The sequence below is a fragment of the Fundulus heteroclitus genome, chromosome 4, assembly GCF_011125445.2.
Source record: "Fundulus heteroclitus isolate FHET01 chromosome 4, MU-UCD_Fhet_4.1, whole genome shotgun sequence".
Classification (NCBI taxonomy): Eukaryota; Metazoa; Chordata; class Actinopteri; order Cyprinodontiformes; family Fundulidae; genus Fundulus; species Fundulus heteroclitus.
Genome location: NC_046364.1, coordinates 31266115 through 31292267, shown reverse-complemented (window position 1 = coordinate 31292267; position 26153 = coordinate 31266115). Strand labels below are relative to the sequence as shown.

General features: G+C 41.0%; 1 protein-coding gene across 1 annotated transcript; it reads right to left on the bottom strand.

Annotated features, from left to right (window-relative positions):
* Positions 1 to 1373: 1373 nt before the first annotated feature.
* Positions 1374 to 24610, bottom strand: LOC118562843 (E3 ubiquitin-protein ligase NEDD4-like). Its single transcript, XM_036135726.1, has 7 exons — positions 24311 to 24610; positions 20886 to 20959; positions 18836 to 18862; positions 15392 to 15470; positions 15246 to 15284; positions 14958 to 15011; positions 1374 to 1412 (listed from the first exon to the last, which is right to left on the bottom strand). The coding sequence occupies exons 1-7, from the start codon at positions 24359 to 24361 to the stop codon at positions 1374 to 1376; spliced, it is 363 nt and encodes a 120-aa protein (XP_035991619.1). The 5' UTR covers positions 24362 to 24610.
* Between the last annotated feature and the right edge of the window lie 1543 nt (positions 24611 to 26153).

Below are 26153 nucleotides of genomic sequence, written 5' to 3'. Positions count from 1 at the left end.
CCAAGTCTCCAACAGGCATTTTTCTGCCTAGATGTCTGTCTACCTACTCATTTTGTAAAGCCTCAAAACTCTTGAATGACCCCTTTTGGAGAAATGAATTACAGGACGTGAGGCCGCCGTGTAGCCATCGTCTGTGTGCTGATCAATGTGCTTTCAACAGCACAAGACTGCAGCTCACAACGGCCGACTGACAAAGGACTTCTTCCAAGAGAATAACGTGCTATCTATCTATCTATCTATCTATCTATCTATCTATCTATCTATCTATCTATCTATCTATCTATCTATCTATCTATCCTATATCCCCGTTCAGGGATGGATGGTAATGAGGAGTTTTCTAAAACAGATGTCAGCTCCAGACTGTGGATGCCCTTAATGAAGAGACCTTCACCACATAGGCCAACATTCCCGCCTCCTGACCGGAAGGACGTCTATCAAGGGCGTTGAAACAAATTAACCAAGAACATTAAGGTTACTAACTAAAGAATCCTTTTTTTAACCATTTTAATCCTGCTTTGTTTTTGTTTTGTTTTTATTCTTGGGGTGGTGGGACTTAGCCTTGTGAGACCATCCTGATCTTGCGAGCTTTCAAGGTTTCACTCGCAGATCAGTCTGGCTACTTTGCGTTAAAGAAAATTTGGAGCAGTTCACCAAACGAACGTCCAATCAGCATTAATTTGAGGCGGGTTGAAGTGTGATGCATCGAGGAGCGCGACAGTTCAGTCTAAAGAACATGGCGGCTTCAGCCGATGAAACTAGCGTTAGCGTGGCTATAGAGCAAGTTTTATCGGAATTAGAGTATTTCTTCACTGAAAGAAGAGCAAAACACTGCTCTGGAGGCTTTTCTCAGAGGAAAAGATGTTTTTGCTCTTCTCCCTAATGGTTTCGCCAAGAGCTTGTGGTTGTGTTTTTGTCGTCGCTGTTAGTACGTCATATGCTTCATTGATCTGATTGGTTTATTTGGCCCGTCTATCATCAACATAGGCCAATCAGCTAACCAGTATTTTCGTCCCTTCCCAAAATTACTTCAAACGGAAGGTTTCCAGATGGCTATGCGGAGCAAATCCAATCTGGCGGAGTCAGGTAAGGTGGGACTATGAGGTCAGATTTTGATCAGCCGATGAACTGTTCTTCATCGGCTGATCAAACATTTGAAGACAAGAGTTTAAGTCTTGTCTTCAATTATTTGCCCAATCAATGTTCCGAACCCCTAAGCTCCTGTTTCTTCTTTTTCTGCGTTTTTGAAGCAGCTCTAACAAACTGCTAACGATCCAGAGAGATTCATTTCACTTAATCCAGAGATTAGGTGAAATTAAACCAGCAACAGAAAGGTATTACATCGCGTTCACAACAAGAACTCACCGGTATCTGATTCAAGGCACGTCCACCTGACCCAGAAAGTCATCACGCGTCTGAAAAGGAGAGACAAAGAGACACACAGACATGAGAATCACCTACAAAACTTTCTTGTCCGACCACTTTCAAAAAGGTGTATGCCACCTAAAATTATATGTAAAGAGTGGAGTCTGTAGTCCGTCTACAGAAGTGTATCGTTTATTCATCTGATAGGTAGCTTTCCCCCTCACAAGCCGTCTTACGGTAAACAGAAACGTCGCTCAAACCCAACACCATTGCTCATCATGTAACAATCTCCGTTTGACCTAACACGGCGCTGTATATATTTCCATTTCATCTGCTAGGAATGTGTTTATCGACTCCCAATAAATAACCGCTCTGTGTTATTATTACAAGAGGGACCGGGATCAAAATAGTGCAGCATAAGCCAGATGGCCTGTCGCCGGTTTAAACACGGGGGTTGGCTTACGGCGTGGCGCTTCTGCAGCCTCCCAGCTAAGCACAATGCAAGGCGGGAGTCCTGCCTTGTACCCAAATTAACACCCTGGACGGGTCAAACGGCCTAACGGCGGAACGAGTGTTGACGCGCGCATAAAACAGACTGACCGGGTTCTTCCTGCCCAGTCACCAAGGGAGACAGCTGAAGAGACAGACCACGCATTAATCACACCCACCACTCCTAAACAGTCACCTAGAAAGCCATTGTTCCAGTCTTCTAATTTCATATTTGCTATCAGCGCACTTACTCATCTCTCACGAGGCACAACGTTTTTTTTTTTTTCCTTTTCTTTATTGCACGTGTTATTACAGTGACGAGAGGTTTTATTGCAGTTTTACCATCAAGGCCTTTCATTCCAGGAACTTTCCATTTCTAATCAGCGGGTCCATGCTTACGCAACATATCTCAGAAATATTGAGTAATGAAGAGTCTATGAGCGCCGAGTTGTCATCATGACCAAGATTATTCATTTCCTTTTTAACCGTCTGCCCGGTAAGCGCGTCCAGTGCTCTTCAGGCATGGCTCCAACATAAGGTCACGCCCACGGATTTACTAGATTGTGTTTAGAGTATTTACAGTGGTTGTAGCAACATATTCAACACAGGCAGTGTTGAATATGTTGCAGGAAACCACTGCAGGAAACCAAGGAGTTCCTGAAATACAATAAAAACAGCATTCTTTTTAATTGCTATTGGATCGGTGGGAGAAATTTCAAGAACATAGAATCCACTGCATAAATCAACTGTTGTTAAGGTTTTAAAAATGCAGATTTTAAACCAGAAAGCAGGGGGCAGGTCGCTTAGCCACATCGGCATTGTTTACTTTTGCAGTTCGAGTTGTTTTGCACCTACACTGCAAAAAGGGAACTAAAAGTAGGTAAAATCCTCTTGAAATTAGTGTATTTTTCTTTGATTCGAGCTGGTAAATCATTTTATTTGCCAATGGAATAAGATTTTTGTACTTAAAATAAAAACAATTCATCTCTATCATCTTATTACAAGTGCAGGATATCTAATCATCTTATTTTAAGGGTGGAAATTCTCATATCATTGGCGAATAGTCTTATTTAGCTGCTCAAATCAAGGAAAAATATACAGATTTAAAGAACATTTTACTTTTAGTTCCCTTTTTGCAGTGTATGAGAAGGAGCAAACCTTCAGTGAAACGTTCTGGACTCACCCGGCATCATTTCAGGCAGTTTCACAACCGTTCATACTTTGAAACCGCTCACACATTTTTTTCCTAGTCAGAAAACGTCTCTTAATTTACAACAGGCCCGACAACTCACAGGAAGGCTAGGTGGGTCAGTGACACAGTTAATCTTTGACCCGGTTACTGTGGCTTGTATGTTTCAGACTGAAGCATTCAGAAGAACCGGGTCGTGGATTTCTGAGTATCAGCATCAGTGGATGTCCAGACCTGGTCAGCAGCAATAGGAACTGATAGGATATTGCCATCTTTAGATCAAATACTAGTAATATTTTTTAACTAATAACAGAACAGAGGAGTCTCTGAAAAACAAGAGAAACCCATTAAGAACAATAAGCTTTGTCTCGTTTTGAAGCATCTATTCTGATATTAGCAGAAAGGCTCATTTGCAGGGAGGAAGTGGTAGCTTAATGGACATTAAAACAAATTAGATTCCCGCTTCTTAATTCATACAGTTCAGGGAAAACATCCCTCACACACACACTCACTCTCCTGCTTAATGAGGTCATTACTGGGCAATCACCTGAAGCCACGAAGAATCATAAAAGCTGTGTTTGAAAATTGTGTTTATTACATAAAATGTTGATTTCTAAAACGCCTGGAAAGTTAAAACCTTAGTTCTGTTCTGTAAAAAGATTACATTCTTACCTTTTCATTTTCATCTTGAAAATTTATGTTTTTATTTGGGATTTAGGAGAAATGTTATCAGTAGTTTGTAGCATAAATCATAACTCAAACACATATCCATGAAAGGTCAAATCAGAGAAACCAAACCTTTTACCCTCTCTGCTTTTTCTGGAGCTGTGTTCATAAATCTAATTGAAACTAACCTCAGCACAACCAGTACAGTAGTAGCGTTTGAGGAAGTGGGACTTATTCCTGAAGCTGCTCTCATCGCACTGGACTAAAAACTCAGGAAGGCCATAAACATGCTTTTATTTTGACCAAATCTATCAACATCAAACACCCTCCTTTTTAAAGAGGCCTTTAGTTACAAAGGTTATCATTATCTACTATTTAAGGTCAGTACTCAGTCATTTTATCTATGCTTCTTGGTTTTTATGTTTTAGATTTGATCTTATTCATCTATTTCATAACTACTACTATCATTGGAGGTGGAAGTAGCAGTAGCAATAGTTCAAGCTTTAGTTTATCTGTTTATCTACATTTATTTTATTATCCGATACCTGATTGATGATTTGAAAGAAGTAGATTCTCACACAAAAAATCTAAATATCCGTCAACTCTATGCTATGAATCCTGAATGGGGTCTATTCTAATTAACAGTGTTGCTTATGTATGAATTTATTTTTCGATTGGCTACTTTCTTTTCTAACATTTTATCTTAAGTCCGTTAATTTTGTACTCATTGTTTTGTTTATATACCCCCCCCCAACATATTGCCACATTAAAAACAAATAGTACTATTATTACTTTTAAAATGTATACTGTATACTTTGCCTGCTAATTTTGTAAAATATCAATAACAGTAGTATGTAACACCTGCCAAGCATCGTCTAGTTCCTCGTGCCCTTTTCTTGGAAGTTTCCCCCGGTGAGCCAGATTTAAAAACAAGGACACAGGAGCTCTGAGCAAACACAGAGCGCTCAAACTGAAGTTATAATGACAGATGAATTTCCATTCAGGGCATCCCTGAAGATTCAGGTGACACCAAACGCTGCTCGGTTTTCAGCGTGACATTAAGGTCCGATCAAAAACCGTAGCGGGAGGCAACCCGCATCTGTCCACGTCTTACATGTTCAATGACAAACTGCTTTGGACAGGTGGGGAGGCGGCTTGGGGAACCAGAGCTCCCCAGTTAAATGTTATCAGAACGAGCGAACTAAGCGCGCCCTGATGATGACGAGCCACGGAAGCATCTGCGAAGTTTGACTTCGCCGTTAATTCTCACGATCGGGGAAAATGTGTAGTATAAACATAATTAGTTCAACTCCAATAGGAAGTAAAAGGTCACACTTTTCCAGAATGGTGGCTGGAAAACAATCTGTTGAAGCTGAGGAGGTCAGCTGGGCATCGAGCATACGTGGGGGTAGGAGGGCATTTTTCCTAATAGGGGTTTGACGTCTTTAAAGAACATGCACTCCTGCAGGAATTTGTAAGAACTCCAACAAGCAAACCGCATCCTCCTAAAAAGATGCACGTGTTCAAAACCTTAAATCATCAAGGTTTAAGCCATTAAAGCTCCGATTTTTCCTTGCGTTTATGTATTTCTGCTACGGCATTACAGACAGTTAAGACAACATAAACTGATCGGTAATTGTTTAAAGATGTTTTTCATAATTATGACCAAAATTTGTCCAAAATACAGCTGAAATGAGGTCTGAGTCATGTTTTCCCCTTTCAGTTGTGCAACAGAGTCACATCTGGTTGCTCATTAACTTTTGTGAGGAAGTGCGTGTGTTATGAGGGCGAAACAGATAAGAAGAGCAATTCTGAAGGTTTATTTGAACGTCAGTTATCTGCATCACAACAACCAAGCATTACCTGAAGGGGATCTAAAGCTATACTGTACAGTCAATGCAATTCTGCTAAGAAATACTATTATATTAAAAAATATATTTAAAGCTCATTTAGACATATTTTTAATTAAATATTTGAGGCCAATTATACTTTTTTGTTCCCTTCCACTGGCTCCTATTTTATTTGAACTATTATTTACATCATAAAAGGGCGGCTGTGAGATTCTCATGTTATGATTGAATGAGTGAAAGCACCATGATGTCATGTTACACACGCAAACATTTAAAATTAAAAATCTATAAACAGCTTATATTGAAAAGAGAAAAAGCAAAAATTAATACTACAGGCAAAATAAAATAACGCCGATTATTACTGTTATGTTGTCATCTATAGCATTTATTATTATGATTGTAATACACAGACTGAAGAAAACATGTCAGAAGTTTCCAGGTAAACTTGTTCATTTAACAGAATATCACAACTTTCTGCCATTCTGCTCTTTACAGAATAACATAAATTTGTTAATAATTCCAAAAAAAAAAATAGATTTTTTTTTTAAGCAAGGGAAAACATGTAGCAGTGAGCAGCAACAGGTAGAGGTGGGGAAGCAGCACAGCACAGAGTTGGTCTATATTCCACACAGGCGGTACAATAAGATTATTATAGCTGTTTAATGACGAATTATGTAGCAGGTCTGCAGTTGACTGCATCACAGATTTTGTGACTGTAAATATCTCCAAACATTTTAATTTGCATGTCTTCTAAGCTTGCTGACCGGCAGTGTGCAGCAACGATTGGAGAAGGAGTAGTATTGTTATTCCTTTATGCTCCCTTATACCAGAAACGTTTCCCCATCACTCCGACCCGGAAACTGACCCCGCGTGCCAACTAGGCCACTCATGACGGGGGAAAATATTCAAACGAGCAATTCCTACCAACAAAGGTAAAGAATTTGTGGTCTGATCTTCAGAGGTTTTCACAAACTGCTGTTTAACAAGGGTGTGAGTGCACTGTAAAAACATGACTAAAAATAAGTAAAGTTTTCTTGAAATTAGTGTATTTGTCCTTGACTTGAGCAGCAAGTTTACATGATCTGCCAATGGAATACGATTTTTGCACTTAAAATAGGATCAACTCATCTCCATCATCTTATTTCAAGTGTAGTTTACCTAATTATCTTAATTTAGGTGTAAAAATACTCATTCCATTGGCATATCATCTTATTTACCTGCTCAAATTAAGGACAAATACAGTCATTTCAAGAAATTTTTTACTTATTTTTAATTCAGTTGATGTGTCACTGTACTAAAAGTCTCTAAACAGTATAGACTCCTTAATAGTCGCCAGGGGTAATGATGGGGCGTTATTAAGCATTTACGTTTCAGGAAAGGAGACAAATTATCGAGGTGGGACTCTTTTACTTGACAGCTTGCTAAATGTAGGGGGAGACCGATATTTGATATTCACAAACACTGCTGGGGTGGGGGGGCTCAGGGAAGCTAACACACCACCCGATCACTTACTGGGAAAGGCTAACACCCCCCCCCCACACACACACACACACACACACACACACACACACACACACACACACACACACACACACGTGTCCACGAATGGCTAGCATGGCCGCTCTAGTATCATGCTGTTAAATTTGAATCCGCAGGAGCAGCCTGTGCTTCAGAGCAGCAGACTATCTGGAGTCAGGAGGAATATTTCAGAGCCTCCTTATTTATATCAGCAGAGGGGGCACCGCATTTCCCAACGCTTAAAATAACCACAGTAAATACGGAGGCCGATCGCTCATACGGTTATCAGATTAATAGGAAAAAAACAAAAACAAGAAAAAAAAAAAAACAGACAGATTATTCTTAAAGTGAGTTTGCACACATGTGAACGATCAGACCCACCAGATGGAGGGGAACGGGTCTCTCCAATTTAAAAACGGTTCTTAGAAACCGTGGTCCGGATGGATTTACTGTAATGTAACTGAACACCTGCGAATGTTTGTCCACACTGAGCTTGTTAAATGCATAACTTACGCTCTCAGTTACTGGAGCTGCTCTCTCATGAGCGGCACAAAGGGCAATGGAGTTTTACCCACGATAGTGGAAGTAGGAAATAAAATGCAAATTTGGCTTGGCCACAGTTGACCGATAACATTTAAAATAATAGAACTGCCTCTGTTATTCTATTTATTAAAGCCAGCTTTTGTCTTTGGTTGTGCATGTGACAGCAGCAGTGAAGAAGGCGGGCCGAAGCCGCGTGGAATGCGCTTGGACAGGTTAAACAACATTAACATGACATCCACAGCGCTCTGTCAAAAGGGGCCATTGTGCAACTGCCTCTACTACAAAAAAATAAATAAAAAATAAAACTTTCAGGCTTTTCAACTTTTAGCTTTGCAGCAGCCTGGCAACGTCAGAGCAGCTCGTTACTCACCTCCCTGTTTCCATTGTGCCTCGTTTTCAACCCATTAGGGGCATTAGCGGGCGCCTTCGCGGGGCAGCAAGGAGACAAGTGGATGTGTACATGCGGAGAAAGAGGGCTGCCGAGCTTCGGGTTCGAAACGTGACATGAAATCCCGGTGTTGGCGTACGGCACCTCCAGAGAAAAGCTCCTCTGCATGGCGTGATGACAGTGTTTCCCCTGACCCTTCCCTGACGCGCAGACCGCGCCGCTCCTCTCAGGCTGTTTAGCTGAGGAAAACAAACAGGCGGAGGTACTGCGGTAGAGTTTTCTGTGAGCTTCGTCCTGCCTCTCACAGAGTCCAGCTGGGTGATGATGAGCATCGGGGTGCTGCGCGCCGGCTGAAGCCGCTGATGTGGTTCTTTTTGCCGACGCCATGGGTCTCTGGTGGGCAAACCGCAGCATCACGCTGCTGGAGTGGAGATTGGACGACGGCTCCGTCCCTGTAATCCTGTCCTCCTGTTTGCATTTTGGTTCATCCTGTAAAGGGATGTTAAAGTGCACCATGTGTTTCGAGTCCCTAAACTCAGACGGACAGCTTCCCTTTGGCTGATCTCTACCCGTCGCCGAGCCATCAGCTTGGAAGAATTCACCGGCCTGGAGAAGCGGCGGATGAGACCCCCTCAACGGGGGCAGGGTGAAGTGAGCCGCGGGGCCGACCGGAGAAGCGGGCGGCGTGCTGCACGGGCTCTTTGGGATAATAACCAAGGAGGAGCAGCGGCGCAGCGGGACCTTGGACCTGCGGCAGACCTGGGTCCTCTCCTGGCTGCTCCTGTGCTTCTCCGGAAGCTCTGGCTCAAAGATGCTGTTGCTGCTGCAGTACCCGGCGTCGCTGGCCATGCTGCTGTTGCACGAGCCTCCGTCAGAACCGACACAGACTCCGCCGCCGCCGCCGTCGCCGTCCTCTACGCCCCCTTCCGACTCTCCGCTCGGCTTCCCGCATGGCTGCAGCGAGATCTGCAACACACTCTTCCTGCTGCAACCTCCAGGGTTGACCCTGGATATGAACAGCGACGAGCTCTGGCTGCTGGCGACTTCCGGCGACAGAGGAATCACCTTCAAGTGGACAGAGCTGTGCGCCAGATTCTCGGCGGGGCCGTGCGCCGAGACGCCGACCGGGCTCTCTTCACCGTGGCAGCTGAGGCTCTCAGACAGGGGGTCCGTGTTGCTTCTTCGCGACGCGAAATGCAAGCGGAGCTGGCGTGCCATTTGTTTATCTCTCTACTCCCCGCGGCACTGGCGAGCGGCGCATGATCAAACTCGCTGGCAGGGGAAAGGAAGAAATAAACGAGGAAAAGCAACTGTTCCACGCTCCGCTACGTGTCCCCAGTCATCAGTGCCGGTGTATCGCCAGAATAGCTCCAGTGACACAAGCTACATTCCTCTGCAGGCTGATCTCAGCTTTGAGTCAGAGCAGGCCATTGAAACCTTTGAAATCGAAGCGATCGTCTACGTCTCGCCTCTTTAAGGCGTCTCAGCCTCACACAGAAAGCAAAGCCAAATAAAAACCAAACAAAAACACAGCAGTCCTGCACGCTGGATCCTAGACTGAAGCTCTGGCAAAGTGCGACATCTGCGTTGGGCCGCTAACTTGGGAGTCCCTCAGCTGCTATGCCACTAATGTTTCTGCTCCTCTGTGCCCACCCCACCCACCCACCCTGCACACATAGTTTTACCCGCCGCTATTGGATTACAGGAAATCAAACAGAACGAATGCCAATGCAATTCTGCGTTTAACCGAGGCCCCGGGTTGCAAAAAAATACGCACAAAACCAGGCCAAGCACCTTCTGCAGGAACTGGGTAAAGGCTGCTTGGAAAGCACATAAGTGTGATCACTGTGACATTAAAGCGGCATGAGACTGGTTACGCGACACCCCATGTAACAAGTCTATGCTGGTCTAATTTCTTCTTCGTGGACAGTCCAATTTATTAATGGCAGCCTATTGTGGGCGCCGGCCGATCTATTTTAGGCCGTTAGTCTGTTTCCAGATCAGCTCCAGTGTAATGTTTAATAGTAGGAGACGCGGCCAGGATAAGGCCATGACTCACTGGAGGACGCCGCTGCAGCGCGACTCATAACCTATTTTCTAAACTAGGAGCAAAAGCAAAATGTTTTTTTAACCTATTATCATGCAGTTCATACTACACTGCAAAAAGGGAACTAAAAATAAGTAAAGATTTTCTTGAAATGAGTGTATTTTTCCTTGATTTGAGACTATTTGCCAATAGAATGAGATTTTTGCACTTAAAACAGGAACAATTCATCTCTAAAATAACATAATTAGACATCCTGCACTTGAAATAAGACAATGGAGATGAATTGTTCCTATTTTAAGTGCAAAAATCTTATTCCATTGGCAAATAGTCTTATTTACCTGCTCTAATCAAGGACATTTACAAGGATTTCAAGAAAATTTCACTTACTTTTAGTTCTGTTTTTGCAGTGTAGTAACTGGTAGTGCTAGTAATGTGGCAGCCACAGAATGACCATCATATATGTTGACAATACAATGACGCTTACTGTTAATATGCTCCAAGAGTTTGGAATCGACAAGAAGGAAACGAACACGGGGAAACGTTTTATTTAATAAACCTTTTGGAGAATTAGTCTGTGTTGTAGACACCTCAGGCTGAGCCAGAAAGGTGTGGTTTGACCAAAGGCTAAAAATAAGCAGGAAATCATCAGCAGGTGCAACAGGAGGGAGGCCGCCCGACCTTTTAATTTTATTATTCATTTATTTTAACCCCAAACGGGTTCATTTATTTCCTAATGCTATTCAAATCAACCACCCTACAGGTAAAGGATATTCACCATAAATACTGACAATTCGAGAACAAGACACTGGAAAAACAAAGCCAGTAAACAGCTGGACAACGTCGCGCCAAAGGTGTTTAAAAAGCACATTTAAATGTGAAGACATAGGTTTTATGAGCTCTTTGATAGTAAGATAATTTAAGATTTTGAACAACATGCATAGCATAAAATAATAAAAGAATATAAAAATCAAATTTTTATATTTAAAGTTGATGTTTTTCTGCATTTTCACCCCCCAAGGAACCCAACTTAAGTGCCTTTTATATAGCACACAATGTGCTCCAAGAGAAGTCATCATTTTATAAAACATCACACATGGGCTGTTGTGAGATTCTAACAAGCAGGATAATCTTGATTAAAATGACCACAGTTTGACAGTATTACAGTATTTAAACATATTTCACCATGTATGAAATAATCTTATGACTTTAATTTTAAAAACGGAAAACCAAAAATCATTCCTACTGCTGCCAAAATGATAAAACATATTGAGTATAATAATAATAATAATAATAATAATAATAATAATAATAATAATAATAATAATAATAATAATAATAATATCTCTGACATGTATTTGAGGTATTTTGATAAACAAAATTAGCAAAAACAACAAATTAAAGGCCATTTACTTTAACATTAGTTTTCAAGTAGAGTAAAGGTCTCAGCTATTCTGTTCTTTATACAGTAACAAGCCGATATGAGTGAATTAGTCAGGCTCTCTGCTCAGATAGCAGGCCTGAATTCGGCTGCTTAACAGAGATGCTGCCCTGCTCCCAACTTGGAACTGTAGTTATGAGGGTAATAACTGCATAAAGCGTAAAGGATGGCACTCCTTTAGTTTCCACACCTTCACTGTCCACATGTGTTTTACAGCTGGAAATATTTCCAAACCTCAGTTATTTCAGCCTTTCAGTTATTTAGTTCAGCTATCTGCTCCAACGACATGCATCAAAAGCTGTTCCCACTTGAAAAGGTTTTTCAGAAAAGGTTGTTCAATGTTAAATTTCCCAAAAGTCAATGTTTTATTTGTTCTGCGGGTTGGTGTGACTATATATGTGCATGTGTTGATTTAAAAAAAACACCCTGACTCCAACAACAAGGCCCCCCAAACATCTCGATTAAGAGGAGAAATTAAAAAGCCTAGCATGCTAAAAAAGGAGCAAAGTCACGGTTATAAAAATTCTACAAAAAGAAGCTTGTACAGTTCAGGGATGATTATGATAAAGAAAAATAAAAGAACTGCAACTTTCAAATCCTTCCTCTTTACGGACAAAATCTGCTGTCTGTTTTACCGTTAGCGTGCGTGCTGCTGAAATTTACAGGAAGTGCTTCAGCCACTTTATGACACAGAACACGAATGATTCACATTTTTTCTAATTTTTTTAAGATGACTGACTGGTCGGAGGCGCCGATAGCGATTAACAGGCGTCAATTAATAACATCCATCTTATTTTAATCTTCCACTATAGCCTGCAACGCTCCTTATATGAGCGAAGCGCCAGTGTCTGAGAGCGTGTGGACAGACTTTGGCGTGCTTTTACGGATCTTTCATCAGTTCTGCTTTATTCCTGCAAGTCAGCGTTATTTAACAACAGAAATGAGCTTTGAATGGGTTTGTGTGCAAATATATCCGCCACAGAACACCTTGAGGGCGATTTTCAAAGGAACGTGCGGTATTTCCTCTAAAGTGACAATTTTGTAAATATTTCAGTGAATCTGATCCGCCCAATTTGCTCCTAGCCGGAAAACACGCCATGTTCTCTGAATCTGCTCACGCTGCTGGGCGGTAGTGAGTTAAAGACAGGGCTTCCTATTGGAAACTTTGCCTTCTTCTGACGGTATGCACACGCTGCCTTTTCATGCCTTTGGAGAAAGTGACACTCTGTCTAGATGGGCAGTCCTGCAGCAACTGCATTTCAAAGAAGGATTTCACAACAATCCCGCGTCGAGTTTGTTTGCATTTCAGACAGGCAGTGATACACACACCAGGAAACACGTTCACAGCACTGGCAGACACACCCCCTCGAAGTACTCCCTACCTGAAGCATGATGAGGCAGATCTTAGTCAGCCACGCCTAAAAGTGTAAATTCTCATGTGACTGCAAGCATGTGACGCGGGGAAATATTCCCGCTGTCAACGCACAAACAATAAACACACGCTGAGAACGGGTGTACATGTTGGGCTTAATGAATGATCAAGCGTTATGACAGAACGGCTGACTAGAAGTTTGAGTTCTTTTCTTGACAGATCTTCATAGAAAAAGCCAGAGAGCAACACAAGAGCTAAAGAGAAGGGGTGCAAAGAATTAACAATCGCACAGAGCTTATCATGGTACAGTTATAATGACGCCGTGCAGAAGGTTGTACATACAGCTTCCCCCACATGCAGTTTGTATCTAATATTCAAGGAGAAAAAAAAAAAAAAAGGACCTAGATTGTCTTGTCCTGACTTGTTTTTTCTCGGAACCTCGAGTGCTGCTTCTTGGTAGTTAATGAGCAGATTCTACCAGAAAGACCAGTTAATGAGCACAGCCCATGGCTCCGATGGGGGTGCATACACCACCATGTTTAAAACGGCTATAACAATCCTTCAGGCAAAGCTTTGGCACATTGAGCTGGACTCTGCTGACCGTTTCTTAAAATGATGATTTTTACTTATTCTTCAAGTCAGTCTGGACTGAATCTGCGCAAACAGAGTATGCTGTAACTGTAAAGAAAAAAAACTAATTAGCCACCATTTAGTTGTCTTAAGGAAAATACTCGCCGACAGAAGGGAGGATATCTGGTGGGGTCAAACTCAGGACTTCCGAGCTGTTTTCATCTTGACTGACTGCTTCACAGTGTTTGCAATATCCACACAGGCAGACATGTCCAGGAGAGCATCAATAAATATCAGTAGGTTTTAAAACATGAAAAAAAAAAAAAAATGCAATCAACGCGTCCCGTTTAGCGGGACCACTGCACTGCTACATGTATCCGGTTTTATTTTTAGAGCAGCATTTGTGTTTCACTGCAAAAATTTAACTAAAAATAAGTAAAATGTTCTTACAATTTGTGTTTTTTTCCTTGATTTGAGCAGGTAAATAAGATCATCTGCCAATAGAATAAGATTTTTGCAGTTAAACTAGGAACAATTCATCTCCATCATCTTATTTCAAGTGCAGGATGTCTAATTATGTTATTTTAGGGGTCAAAATACTTATTCCACTGGCAGATAATATAATTTAACTGCTCAAATCTAGGACAACAACACAAATTTTAAGAACATTTTACTTATTTTTAGATATGTTTTTGTAGTGTGGGGCTCTGGCTGTAGGACGGCGCCTGTTTAAATTCTCGCTAAACCGACAAAATGTTAATTCATTACATTTCTGCCCCTGACCCAAAACACCACAGCCAACCTCAACCTCAGACGCGAGCCACAGCTCTTACTCCCCACCCATCACAGACGTTAGGATGTCCTAACGGTAGCCAGATTTACCCTTATTTACAGCTCCGGGTTAATAAGCTATAAGCTTCCAGCGATATCCAGTGTGATGTGGCAAAATAAGGGCGCCCGCTGCATCTTTGACAGGCAGACAAACCAAAGTCATCCTTGCACTGACTGGAGGAGACCCACATAGAAAAGAAATATGACACATTCTCCTGTTTGGCATTGATGGTGTCAAAACACAGATCATAATGTCGCCTCAGCAGCTGCCATAAATCGTGAAGAACAAGCAATCTTTTTGTGTGCTACTTCAACAGCAGTGCAAGTGGGCTGATTATTAAGATTTGGATTTGGGTTTTCATTTTAATAAAATCACTTCAACGTGATTTCAGATGGAATTAGAGCTGTTACGTAATAATGGTTGATTTTGCATTAACAGACAGCCTCCTCCATTGCCTTATTTTCATGTTTTTTTTTTATTTAAGCAACTTTACAGAGATTTAAAATCGTTCTGTTACTTTCCACCCAGCCATTTTGGAGACATCACACTAACGTGGACCTTTGGACATAAACAAGCACATGTGTTTGCAGTTTGAGACTACGTTCTTCAAGTTTACTGTAGCGGAAAACGAAAAAAAACAACAACATGGCGTCAACAAATCATTGCGAGGTGGAAGAAGTTTTAAAAGCTTACCAGTCTGTTCTCATCAAACACCTCAAACAGCAGCCGATGGTTTGTGGGATTAACCTAAAACACAGAGCACAGTAGAAGGTAAAATTCAACTAAGCAGAATCAAAACGACTCTAGCTTTACAAATCTAACAAGAGAAATGTCTTTTTTTTTCTTATTAAACTGGGTTACATACACAACTAATGACAATTTTATGTAGTTTACCTCCAATTAGTGACAGCAAAGTAAACATAAAACATACATCCATCCATGTTAGACCGTGATTGTTGAATTATTCGAAGTGGCACTTACTCGGAAATAGAACTCTTCGTTCCATTTTGGGTCCAGAGTCTTCAGTTGGGCATGAGAGAAGAAAAATGATGTAAAATATATACATATTGACATATTTATGAAATGTTGACCGATGCCATAAAGTGAAGCAACGTCAGCCTACTCACCTTTTTAATGGTTTTAGTCTGCAGACTGGTGATTTCTCCGTTGATCGGATCATAAAGGGACAGCCTGGTGTACGGATCACTGCAACACAAAAGCAGAGAGACCCACCGGATCAAGTTTAGGAACAGAGAATATTTCAGCATTTTGATTCTTCTGTAACGGGCTTTTTTTTTTTTCTTCATCTCTGAGGAAATCATTGTTTGATCGTATCAAACTTCAGACAGGAAAAAAAAAAACGTACCGAGCCTTTAGCGCTGGTAACTCATTGCTCACATAATGACTGCAGTTACTTCTCTAATGATTTGAGGCACGGGTCATTAAAACCACATCCATCTATCCCATTGCATTATTCATTACCCAAGCCAGACTGCAAAAGTGTTTTGGTAGTGCAGAGGGGGAAAAAAAATATTGTTTGGATATTTGCTCCAACCACAACCTTCAATTCTGGGATTTAATGTGATAGACCAACACAAAGTAGTCCATACATGCGAACCTGAAGGAAACATGGTTTTTGACATTTGTGCAAATACAAATCTGAAAAAGATGGCAGTGCAGATGTATTTAGACCCTCTGAGTTAACCCTTTGTAGAGCCACCTATGGCTGCAAGTCGTTGGGGGCGTGTCTCTACCAGCAGAGGTGGGTAGTGAATGGTCACATCTACTCAGTTACGATTACTTTAATAACTTCTTGAAAGAAAAAAGGACTTCCTAGGATTTTGTTTTACTGCACCGTACTTTTGGACTTTGCACTGTTCTAACATGTATGTTACCTACTGTGTAGACAAAGTCAAAGTTTTTATGTTGTGAGAATAAAATAAGATAAGGGAATTTGGTTTTCTTCTGTCTGAAGTTGTTATTTTGTAAAGACGTGATTTATTTTCACAATTTTTTTATTTTTCTTATTCTGAGTTCTGCATATAATCTTATTTTTTGTTGATATGATCGCATAATTTTCACAAATCACACTAAGCAGTACTACTCAAGCACTGAATCCTTAATTAGCCTTTTACTGAATATTTTTCTATTCAAACTTGAGTATTTTTTAGTGACTACTATTTTACTTCTAGTTGAGTGAAATACACACACACACACACACACACACACACACACACACACACACACACACACTAGTGCGACTCTTACTGGAGCAAATTTTTTTTGGCTACTCAAACTACCTCCATGTACCAGTTTTGCTAGCCTGAACTCTTTGCCAATTCTTCTGAGCAGGATTGCCGAAGCTCAGTTAAAATGGACACAGAATATTTGTGAAATTCAAGTTTAAGATTTCTCGGTTGGATTTAGGTCCGGACTTTGACTGGACCATTTCTAACAGATGAACACGCCTTAATCTAAACCAAGGGTCTCCACACCTTTTGACAAGTGGACTTGTATGGGGAGTGTTGGCCTAGTGGTTAGAGCAGCGCGCTTGCACTCAGAGAAGGTTGCATTTACCCGGTTCAATCCCAACGCCTGCACTCTGGGTCCCTGAGCAAGACCCTTAACCCCAGAACGCTTCCCGGGCGCCGCACATGGCAGCCCACTGCTCCCCAAGGGTGATGGGTTAAAAGCAGAGAACAAATTTCATTGTAATGTATGTTTCAATGACAATAAAGATGATATTACTATTATTATACTATTAACTCGTCAAGTTAAAAATACTCGTAGTACACTAGTACACTACCCCTGATGGCGCAGGGGTAGAGAACATGACCCATATACGGAGGCCTCTGCCTTTGACGCGGCTAACCCGGGTTTGATTGCCGCATGTCTTCCCCCCTCTCTCAAACCCCTTTTCTATCAACTTACTGTGTGTAAAACGAGCCACTAGTGCCGTAAAAACCCAGCATCGATTACAGACAAAAAAAAAGTACTTGTGGACCAAAAAAAATTAAAAATATAATTAAAAAAAATACTACCACAGACCAAAGTTAACGCGAGGGAGCAGAAACAGTTCCAGATGCAAATAGGAGAGGGACTACAGGTGCGTGGAAAGCAAGTCTGAGTGCATGTAAAACAAATCATGCGTGCACAGAAATTGAACATGTACTCATGTGTGTTATACTGGTGCCTCGTGGTACTGAATCTGCATGCGTAATACGTTAAAAATGTGAAGAGTAGTTTATGTGCGCGTGTGTTTAACAAAACTGCTCGTATGAGTATTTATAGCGCGTGTGACCTTTTGGCAGAGTTCTGACTCCATACATGACTTTTCCACCACACATATCTATGCAGAAATCTTAATTTTGATCTCATCTGACCAGAACTACCCACTGACAAGCATGTGGCGACAGTGGACGCTTGGCTGTGTTCAATTGTTAATTTTGTAGCAATCCCTCATACTGAGCACATATTTAGCAACAGTTCACTAGTAAATGACTTCTTAAGTTTGTTCAGGAAGAGCAATTGCTGAATTGATGCAATTGGCCAGGTTTCCTTACATAGAAAAGGTGTTATCAAGTTGCATAATAAACTGAACTTGTATGTAACTGGATTTGAAGCTTTTGACCTTTCTATTGAATTGACTGTATATTTCTGTGTATAAACTGGAACTGTTTGTTTTTTGTAAAAAGGTGTTGAGACGACATCTGCTGTGAAGCGACGCTACAAGGAAGAGAAGAGCAGCGGCAATCGCACTGCATTGTACAATTTCACTGGATTGACCTGGGGTTTATTTCAGGGTGTCAGGAGAAAAACAAAGAGGCTGAATACAAATGCATACCAGAATTTTGCTTTTGAAAACCATGTGAAGCATAACTTTCTTCTACATCACAGTGATCCACTAGTTTATGCAGGCCTTTGACATAAAATCCATTGAAGTTTGTGGTCGTCATGTAACAAAACGCGGAAAGGTTATTGAATAGTTTGAAAAAGGACCGTAGGTTACAGACAAAAGACACAGAAAGCAAGTCCCACAACAAATAAAAACAAAATCACCATAGTAAATAGAAGTGCTGAAGAGGTTTAAATGACCAACATGAAGACAATAAGAAGGGTCTGAAACATGTTAGTAACCCACCAAGGTTTTACCAGAAGTAACTTCCCAAATACTAGACTCATTCAGAATATTCCTGGGGCATGATGTTTAAACATCACAAAAAAATTGTAAAAATTTGTTTGCTTTGTTTTTTTTGTTTTGTTTTTTTTGCTGTTACATTCTGGCATCTCAAAACACAGTCTGCACAGTCGAATCACAGCCTGAATTAAGATTTAACACCAAAAGGCACAAAAAACGGACAATTTTAAGCAGGTCTTTTTTTTTTTTTTATGTTGGACACTTTATCTTGGTATGACCTTATTCAATTCAAAATTAATAACGGGGAAATTTTGATGAAGGTTTGAAAGCGAACTTCAGGTAAAATAGGGAATAAGTGACATATTAGACGCCAAAGTGGGCTGAATGTTAATGTAACAGCAGTCTAGAGCAATATATTGGAAAATGTACTTACTGAGTTACTGAACTGGTCTGGTGACTCCTTGTCAATCAAAAAAAGAAGGTGAAGGCGTAGGTGAGTCACTACCATGCTGTGATTTTGTTTTACTTGTTGCCGGCTTTGACTGTAGTTTACGGCGGCCGACAGGAGCGAACGCGCGGCAAGTGGCTGAATGCGCCACAAACGGCCAAAACGCGCCGCACACACGGGAATGATGCATACTCCAAAATGCAAAAAACAAATGCAACAGAAAAACGCTGCAAAAGAAAAATGCTGCTAGTACAGAAAACAGTAAGTTGGCAAAAGCTGTAAACTTGCTCTACAAAAACAAAAAAACAAAACAATAAACAAGAAAAACGAAGTGCGGCAGACCACTAGGGGGAGTAGGGGGAATCAGTCACTGAGCTATATAATACACTGGAGTGCTGATTTTGCCGAAAAACTGAAGTCACTGGCCGCCATCTTGCTCCTCCCTACTCTCACAGAATCCCATATGATTTGGTTGCAACAACAAGCAGTTTTCTGGCTGAGTGAAAACGTTTCACAGGTAATTCTACAGTCAGTGGATGTACTAACACTATCAACTACTAGGAAATTATGTACTGAAATAGTTTACATGTTATTCATATTAAATATATATATAAATAAATAAAATGCTAAATATTTCAGCACATGACTTTCTCAGTACTTGATATTTTTAGAACATAACATAAAAGTATATGGCATTTGATATTTTAAAAGTTTTAAGCCCCCCCTGAACATGAGAAAATCCTCGTTATTCGATGCTGTAGCGCACATATTCCCTAGTTACTGGGGGAAAATAGGGAGTACCAATATGGCGGCTGGTGGCTTCAAAGCGACTCGTTCAAACAGCAGACTATTAGCACTCCAGTGTATTATAGAGCTCAGTGGAATCAGTAAAGACAAGCACACTACTATTACCCACGTAAAATTTAAGTAGGTAATATTAGTGTAATTAGTGTATTAGTATATATTACAATATTATAGAACATCAGCATATTTTATATAATATTGTAAGAGATTGTGTCCAAAAAGAAAAAGGACACGAACAAAAATGTGCCTTTTTTTAATTTGCATTTCGGTATTTGCAGCATTTATTTATTTATGTATTTATTTATTTATTGCCCCATTTTTCAGTTGAATTTTCTATTGTTTGTTTGTTTTTGGAGTTTGCATCATTCCATTTTTCCGTGATTGCAGCACTTTTCTTTTGCTGCCATGTTTCTGTAGCAGCGCATTTGGCTTTTTGTGATGCGTTCGGTCGTTTGCTGCACGTCTGTCCCCATCAGCCACCGTAGTGCTCGCTGTGGTCGCCGAATTGTTGAAAGACAAACCTTTGCATCAATCGTTTCACAAGAAAGTGGACTTTCCAACACAATTTTAAGCCCACAACACTAGTTTACACTGCAGCGTTTTGCAAAAGCAGCTGAACGGCCACCGGTGGGATGTTGTGATTTCACGATGCTTAAATGTGGAAAATATTCACCAAGGATTTCTAACTTACAACACAAAACAGACTTCTAGTGAGATTATTGATATGTTAGCAAAAAAATGAGGAATAAATAAATTGGTTGATTAAAATATTTTTTTAACTTCAACTGATCTCTACTTGTTGATGAAAACTTGTGATTTTGTAGAGATGGAAATAAAGGCTGAAAATGTTGTGTAATGGCCAAATTATCAACAACGCTATTTGTTTCTTTAACTCACTGATTAGGAATGCTTCTCTGATTTCGTGATGCATCACTGGAATCGAAATAGATTTGCCTTTTGCTACTTGTCAGTATTAGCATTTACTTCAGTGTGTTACTTTTAAACAAGGAATGATTAAGCTGATGCATCTAAACTATGAATCTTTACTAGTGTGTGTCATGGTCAGAAATATCTTTTGGTTTAGGCCGCATGTCTTGGTTTACATGTTTGATGATACCTTAAACTTGCCATTGTTTAACTGAGAGTTAACGTCTGTTTACTGAAATATCACATTTAAACAATAACGCTCTAAAATAATAATAAAAAAAAAAAGAAAATAAAAGAATCTTACCTTGCACCCAGTATATCTTTCTTGGCCAATCCAATTCCAGCAATGACTTTCACTTTGAGGATTCTGGAGTCCTCCTAAATTAATGAAAAATAAATCAATCAAAACAAATGAAAGACAAATTAGTAACAGGTGTGCTTTCACTCACTTCATTCAGAGCAGTTATGATTTTGTAAAATTGACACAATACCAATTAGTTAATTTACTGGTATAAAACTGTGGAAGTTTAAATTTATTTTCATCGCCTTTACATTTGTTTTTGGACACATTCTGTAGAAATTCAGCCAGGTGCCTTGAGTAGAGGATTCATTTTTAACCGAAATAAAATAATAATATAAAAATAAATAATACAGAGCTTGATAACTTCAAGGAAGCCAAAGAGCAATTTCAACCTGTAGAGTGGACAGATTTAGGCCAGATTAGCTGTGTGTGTCTCATAAAAAAAGAAATAACAAATCAATAATCAAGGTGGATAAAATATTCTCAAAAACCAACACTTAGATTAAAAAGCAGCTTATGAAAGGATGTGGCTTGTTTCGCTGCGATTAAATCTTTCCGATGTCGTAGGAGGGCTCACCAAACGTCATGGCTTACTCTTGAGGTAAATGTTTCTGGATAAGAACGCACAAAAACACTACAAACTGCGTAGAAACATAGAAAGACGCTGGCGCTACTGTGAGATGGCTTCTGGTTCTTGGCTTAAATGAATGACTTCGTTTTTGACTTTCAAGCCATGAAGAATAATTTTGCACCTCAGAAAAGGTGCAAATAAGCTCCGACCAAACTAAGTAGGGCAACTTTACAAACCAGTGGATGCATAACCTGCAGTTGCAGGCATACAACACTTACGCAGTGATGCTACAAAAGCAATACACTCCTTAGGGGAGTGATGGCCTAGTGGTTAGAGCACAGAGCTTCGGTCCCAGAGGTTCTGAGTTCAACTCCCACAAGCTGCCATTCTGGGTCCCTGAGCAAGACCTTTAACCCCAGAACGCTCCCCAGGCGCCACACAGTGGCAGCCCACTGCTCCCCAAAAGGATGGGTTAAGATGCAGAAGTGAATTTCTCCATTGTGAGATCAATAAAGTTCAATTAATTAATTAGTGGTGCACGAAAAAAGAAATCTGAAAGGTATCTGTTGAACTTCTAACATGACTATTAATATGGTTTATACCAAGAACATTAACGCTACATAAATGTGGATGCTGGAATCCCATCCACGCCATGTGATTTATATATTATTAGCAGTTAGAATCAAGGTTCAAAGTTTGAAAGATATCAAAATCTGTTTTAGCTCCAATTGAGAGAGCCAAACAAATCAGATTTACATCCCGAAATGTGTAATCAAATAAGTTCAACCACATGAACAGATTGAAATTCAAACAAATGCGTTCCAATTTGGGGCTGCACAGTGACGCAGTGGGTATCGCTGTTGTCATGCAGCAAGATGGTCCTGGTTTCAAGTCCTACGAACGAATGGATAGATGGATGGATGGATGACATTTCAATTTAATCGGAGAAATGATGCAATGGAGTCAAGCTCAACGTATTATGCCATCATTTCCAAAAATGGTTGGTCGACTGCATCATGGTGCCGACTTTGCAGCGGCCCCTTCTCCTAAGCAAGCACGTGGCGACAGTGGACTGTTGATTGCATCGAGTTTTCTACTTTGCAACTTTCCCCTCATACTGAGCACTTACGAGCTGACAGTGAAAAGGAATGGCTCCCTTTTAACAGGAAGAAACCTGCAGCAGAAAACAAGCCGTCTGTCGTGACCTACTGGACATGTGAGAAGACGAGATAAAAAAATCCAAACAAAACACAGAAGTACTTCTGGAAAAAAAATTTTAGCTACAGCTGCAAACAACATTGACAGAACGCTGCTTAAAATCCTTCTTGGTCTTTGAAAAGCCAGCCCATCTCCCCTCCTGTTGACTTGGTTTAGGGAGTTTTTCGTTCCATCTTCATTTCAGGTGGCTGTACTGCACAGAAAGGTGGAATCCCCAAAAACTGTTTGGATGCTTCAAAAACATGTTACCATTTACCAACAAAATATTTTTTACAACACACAGTGTTAACATTCTGGCAGCACTGATTTACATACAAATTATTCACAAACTGCCTCGTGTGACGGGTGTTGTGCGCCTTTGCCGTTTAAAGTCAACATGTCATGCTTTTCAGTTCTTCCTTTTCACACAGAAGTCATTCAGCTGTGGTTCATATAAAGTGGAACTGCTATGCTTTGGGCTGAATTCCTCGTTAATTTACCACCACGTTCCCCCATTTATTTCATCAGCTCTGAGGCGCGCCTGAGAGCAACTTGTTTTGGTGCCGTCTCTTTAAATTTAAAGGAGGCGCTTCACACCCCGCCCCTCCTCCAGGTCACGGAGCATTCCACTTAATGAACAGGCGATCACTTATCCACTTGTAGCTTGGACTACAACATCGCTTCATGAAATATGAATGAATATTCCAAAGAGACTGGTAAGCTGGAACTCCATAACCTTGTTTAGCTGTCCTGCAATGAATACATAATAGTTAAAAAAAAAAAAAAACGTAATAGAAAACAAAGGAAACTGAACGGCTTTAATAATAAAACCCAAAAAGAATATAACGTCATCTGCGCAGCTCCTGAACAAACAGCATTCACATTTCCAGCACTCCTGGAGACTCCAAAATGTATATAAGGGCCAATTTTAATGGACACCAAGCAGCTGCTTGCGTCGCCTATGCCTTGGGCCGGCTGTGTCTACAGGTGTGCAGCAGAGATCAATGCCAAAATGAAAGCCTGATTTATGGAAATCCACGAGAAAAAACAAAACAAAACATCTGCACATGGACCCTAACCCAGGCTTTGCTCGCCTCCCATACACGCATTGTTTAGTCTGCGGGTGACGTAACATCCTGACGGCTCTCGGCGCTCTTCTTCGCCACATTTCCCCTTATATAAGCTCAGTCCTGAACATTTTACCGGCGAAGTTTGTGACTCAGAGATGTCGCAATCCTGCGCGCTGGCTCTGGGCCACCGGTCCGACTCCGAGGAGGTGGTCTAATGAGCTCCACTTCCTCGGAGTCTGGCTTTATCAAAGTTTGGTGGGGTTCCTGCGCGCTGGCGAGCAGGCGAGGCGGTGACAGCCCAGCTGGTTTCCTCCCCTGGCAAAGTCTAGCGAGGCTGTGGAGTAATCACATCGGATTTCCCTCTGATCTGATCCCATCCTACGTTTTCTCTTGACACAAAAACTGCCCAGATCGCGGCCAAACCTGTAGCTGTAGCTGTAGCTAACCAGACGTGCTTTTTTTTTTTTTTTTTTTTTTTTGGCCTTCCGGTTAAAGTCGCAGGTGATAGCGAGCAGCAGCGCGCCGTCAAAGGCTCGGGTCACAGGAGTAGCCTCGATCGGGCGCCTATCGCGTAGTTCGGTTTAGTTTACCTCTTCAGCCTGGAGTCCTCTGATCTGAGGAGCAGGGACAGCAGCCATCATGAGACCCCTTCTCGTTCCTCCGAGGGACCGACGCGAAGAAGAGGAAAGCCAACAGTCAGTGCTCAGGTGTTCCGCCTTTCCGCAGTGCTTCCGACTGTTTACCGTGACAGGTAACTACTGAGAGCCAGACCGAGCGCTGGCCTCGTCGTCATTGGTAATACCCATCCTCTTCCTCCTTCTCCTCCTCCTCCTCCAGTTTCCTCCTCCTCCTCCCAGGGTGTCTGCTGCTACAGCGCTGTATGGCAAGCCATTGGGACAATTAATCAATAGATAGTCAATACTTATCTTTACATATATATATATATATATATATATATATATATATATATATATATATATATATATATATATATATATATATGGCTGGACGATAATTCAATAACAATATATATCGATCGATAGACCTATATTGATGATAGGAAAAAAAAGGGGTCAACAAAAAGTTTACTAAAATAACAGTTTTTCTTCCTTTTGCATTCTAGCCGTGTAGGTTAATATTACAGTCCTTACATCCTCCCAACCAATCACAAATGCAGACCCAGGAACCAAGCTCCGCCCCCTTCAAAGAGTTCAGAGAGCATGTGTTGTTTTTATTTTATTTTTTTTAAACTTGCAGTTTTGGTAAAAAGTTGTTTTGAATAAAGGGTTGAGTTTGGATTCGGTGTTTGTGTGTTCTGTATCTAGAAAATCGGTCGCTGAGCAACTGCATAAAATGGTCAGAGCTGCACTTAAAATACATGTTTTGAATTTGTTGATAATCATCAATATATATTACATGATAAAAACTCTTTGTTGCATTGTAAATCTCTTGGCCTCATAATTGCAAAGCAGGGGATGCAGAATGTTAAAATGCCCAATTTTTCAGTTTTTGGATTGCGTATGATATTAAAAGCTTTATCCCTCTAAAGCGGATTTTCTTTAGGGTTTCTATCTTGCAATTTTCAGTTTCACTGATCAGTTCTGTAAAAATCTCTTGCACTTGCCATCTAATCATTTTTGCCTGCACTGATTCTTGTAGGTTAAACTTCTGGGCCAGCCTGCAGACAAACAAACAGTAGTTTGTTAGAAGAGGGCAGCAACCCTGTGACCTGTCACCAACCAGCTGTCGGCTTCTCTTCGGTGTTTGTGTTTTTTCTGCAGCAAAGTTCATGTCTCGTAAAGTTGGAAAGCTGGAGCTGGTTTAGACATTGTTAGAGTTCGCCAGCAGCCCACAGTCGCTACTGTTGTTTAGAAAACAGTCATTTTTCCACAGAACGCAAATCACAAAAGACCAAAATGTTCTCCTGCAGCAACAATAGTGTTTATCCAAATTGACATAAGATACAAATGGGTACTTTGTAAGCTTTAAGGTTAACGTGGCTGCCATTACTTTATTTTACAGTTTTTTCTTCTTCTCAATAACAAGCACATGCACGCCTGTTAATTTTCTTTTTGTAATCCCCAAAAATCGCTCCTGGTGGCTGCTTCGCGAAGCCTGGGCCCTGCTAGGGGGTAGGTGCCCCTGGGCATTGGGTCCTTGGGCCCATTGCTGGATCTGCTCCAGTGGGCTCATCTCTGCTCTTCCCTGGGATGGGGGAGGCAGTTTTCCCTGTGTTGGTCTTTTCCCTGGGGGTCACTTTGGGCATCTGGGCTTCTGGTTCCTCTGGTATCTTCCTCAGCGCTCTGGGGGTGAGTCTTTGGCTCCTCACAACTGCTAAGGAGCATTTTTCTTATGAATAAACCTTATATACACAAGCAAACTCTCACAAACACCTAGAGGTGCTTGGATTCAGCTATTTACAGATTTACTTGT

Coding starts and splice junctions, on each gene's coding strand:
- LOC118562843 (XM_036135726.1), bottom strand. CDS start 24,361: ATGATGGCTGCTGTCCCTGCTCCTCAGATCAGAGGACTCCAGGCTGAA. Junction 20,960..24,310: donor GAGGACTCCAGGCTGAAGAG/GTAAACTAAACC, acceptor TCATTAATTTAG/GAGGACTCCAGAATCCTCAA. Junction 15,471..18,835: donor CAGACCAGTTCAGTAACTCA/GTAAGTACATTT, acceptor TTTGTGTTGCAG/TGATCCGTACACCAGGCTGT.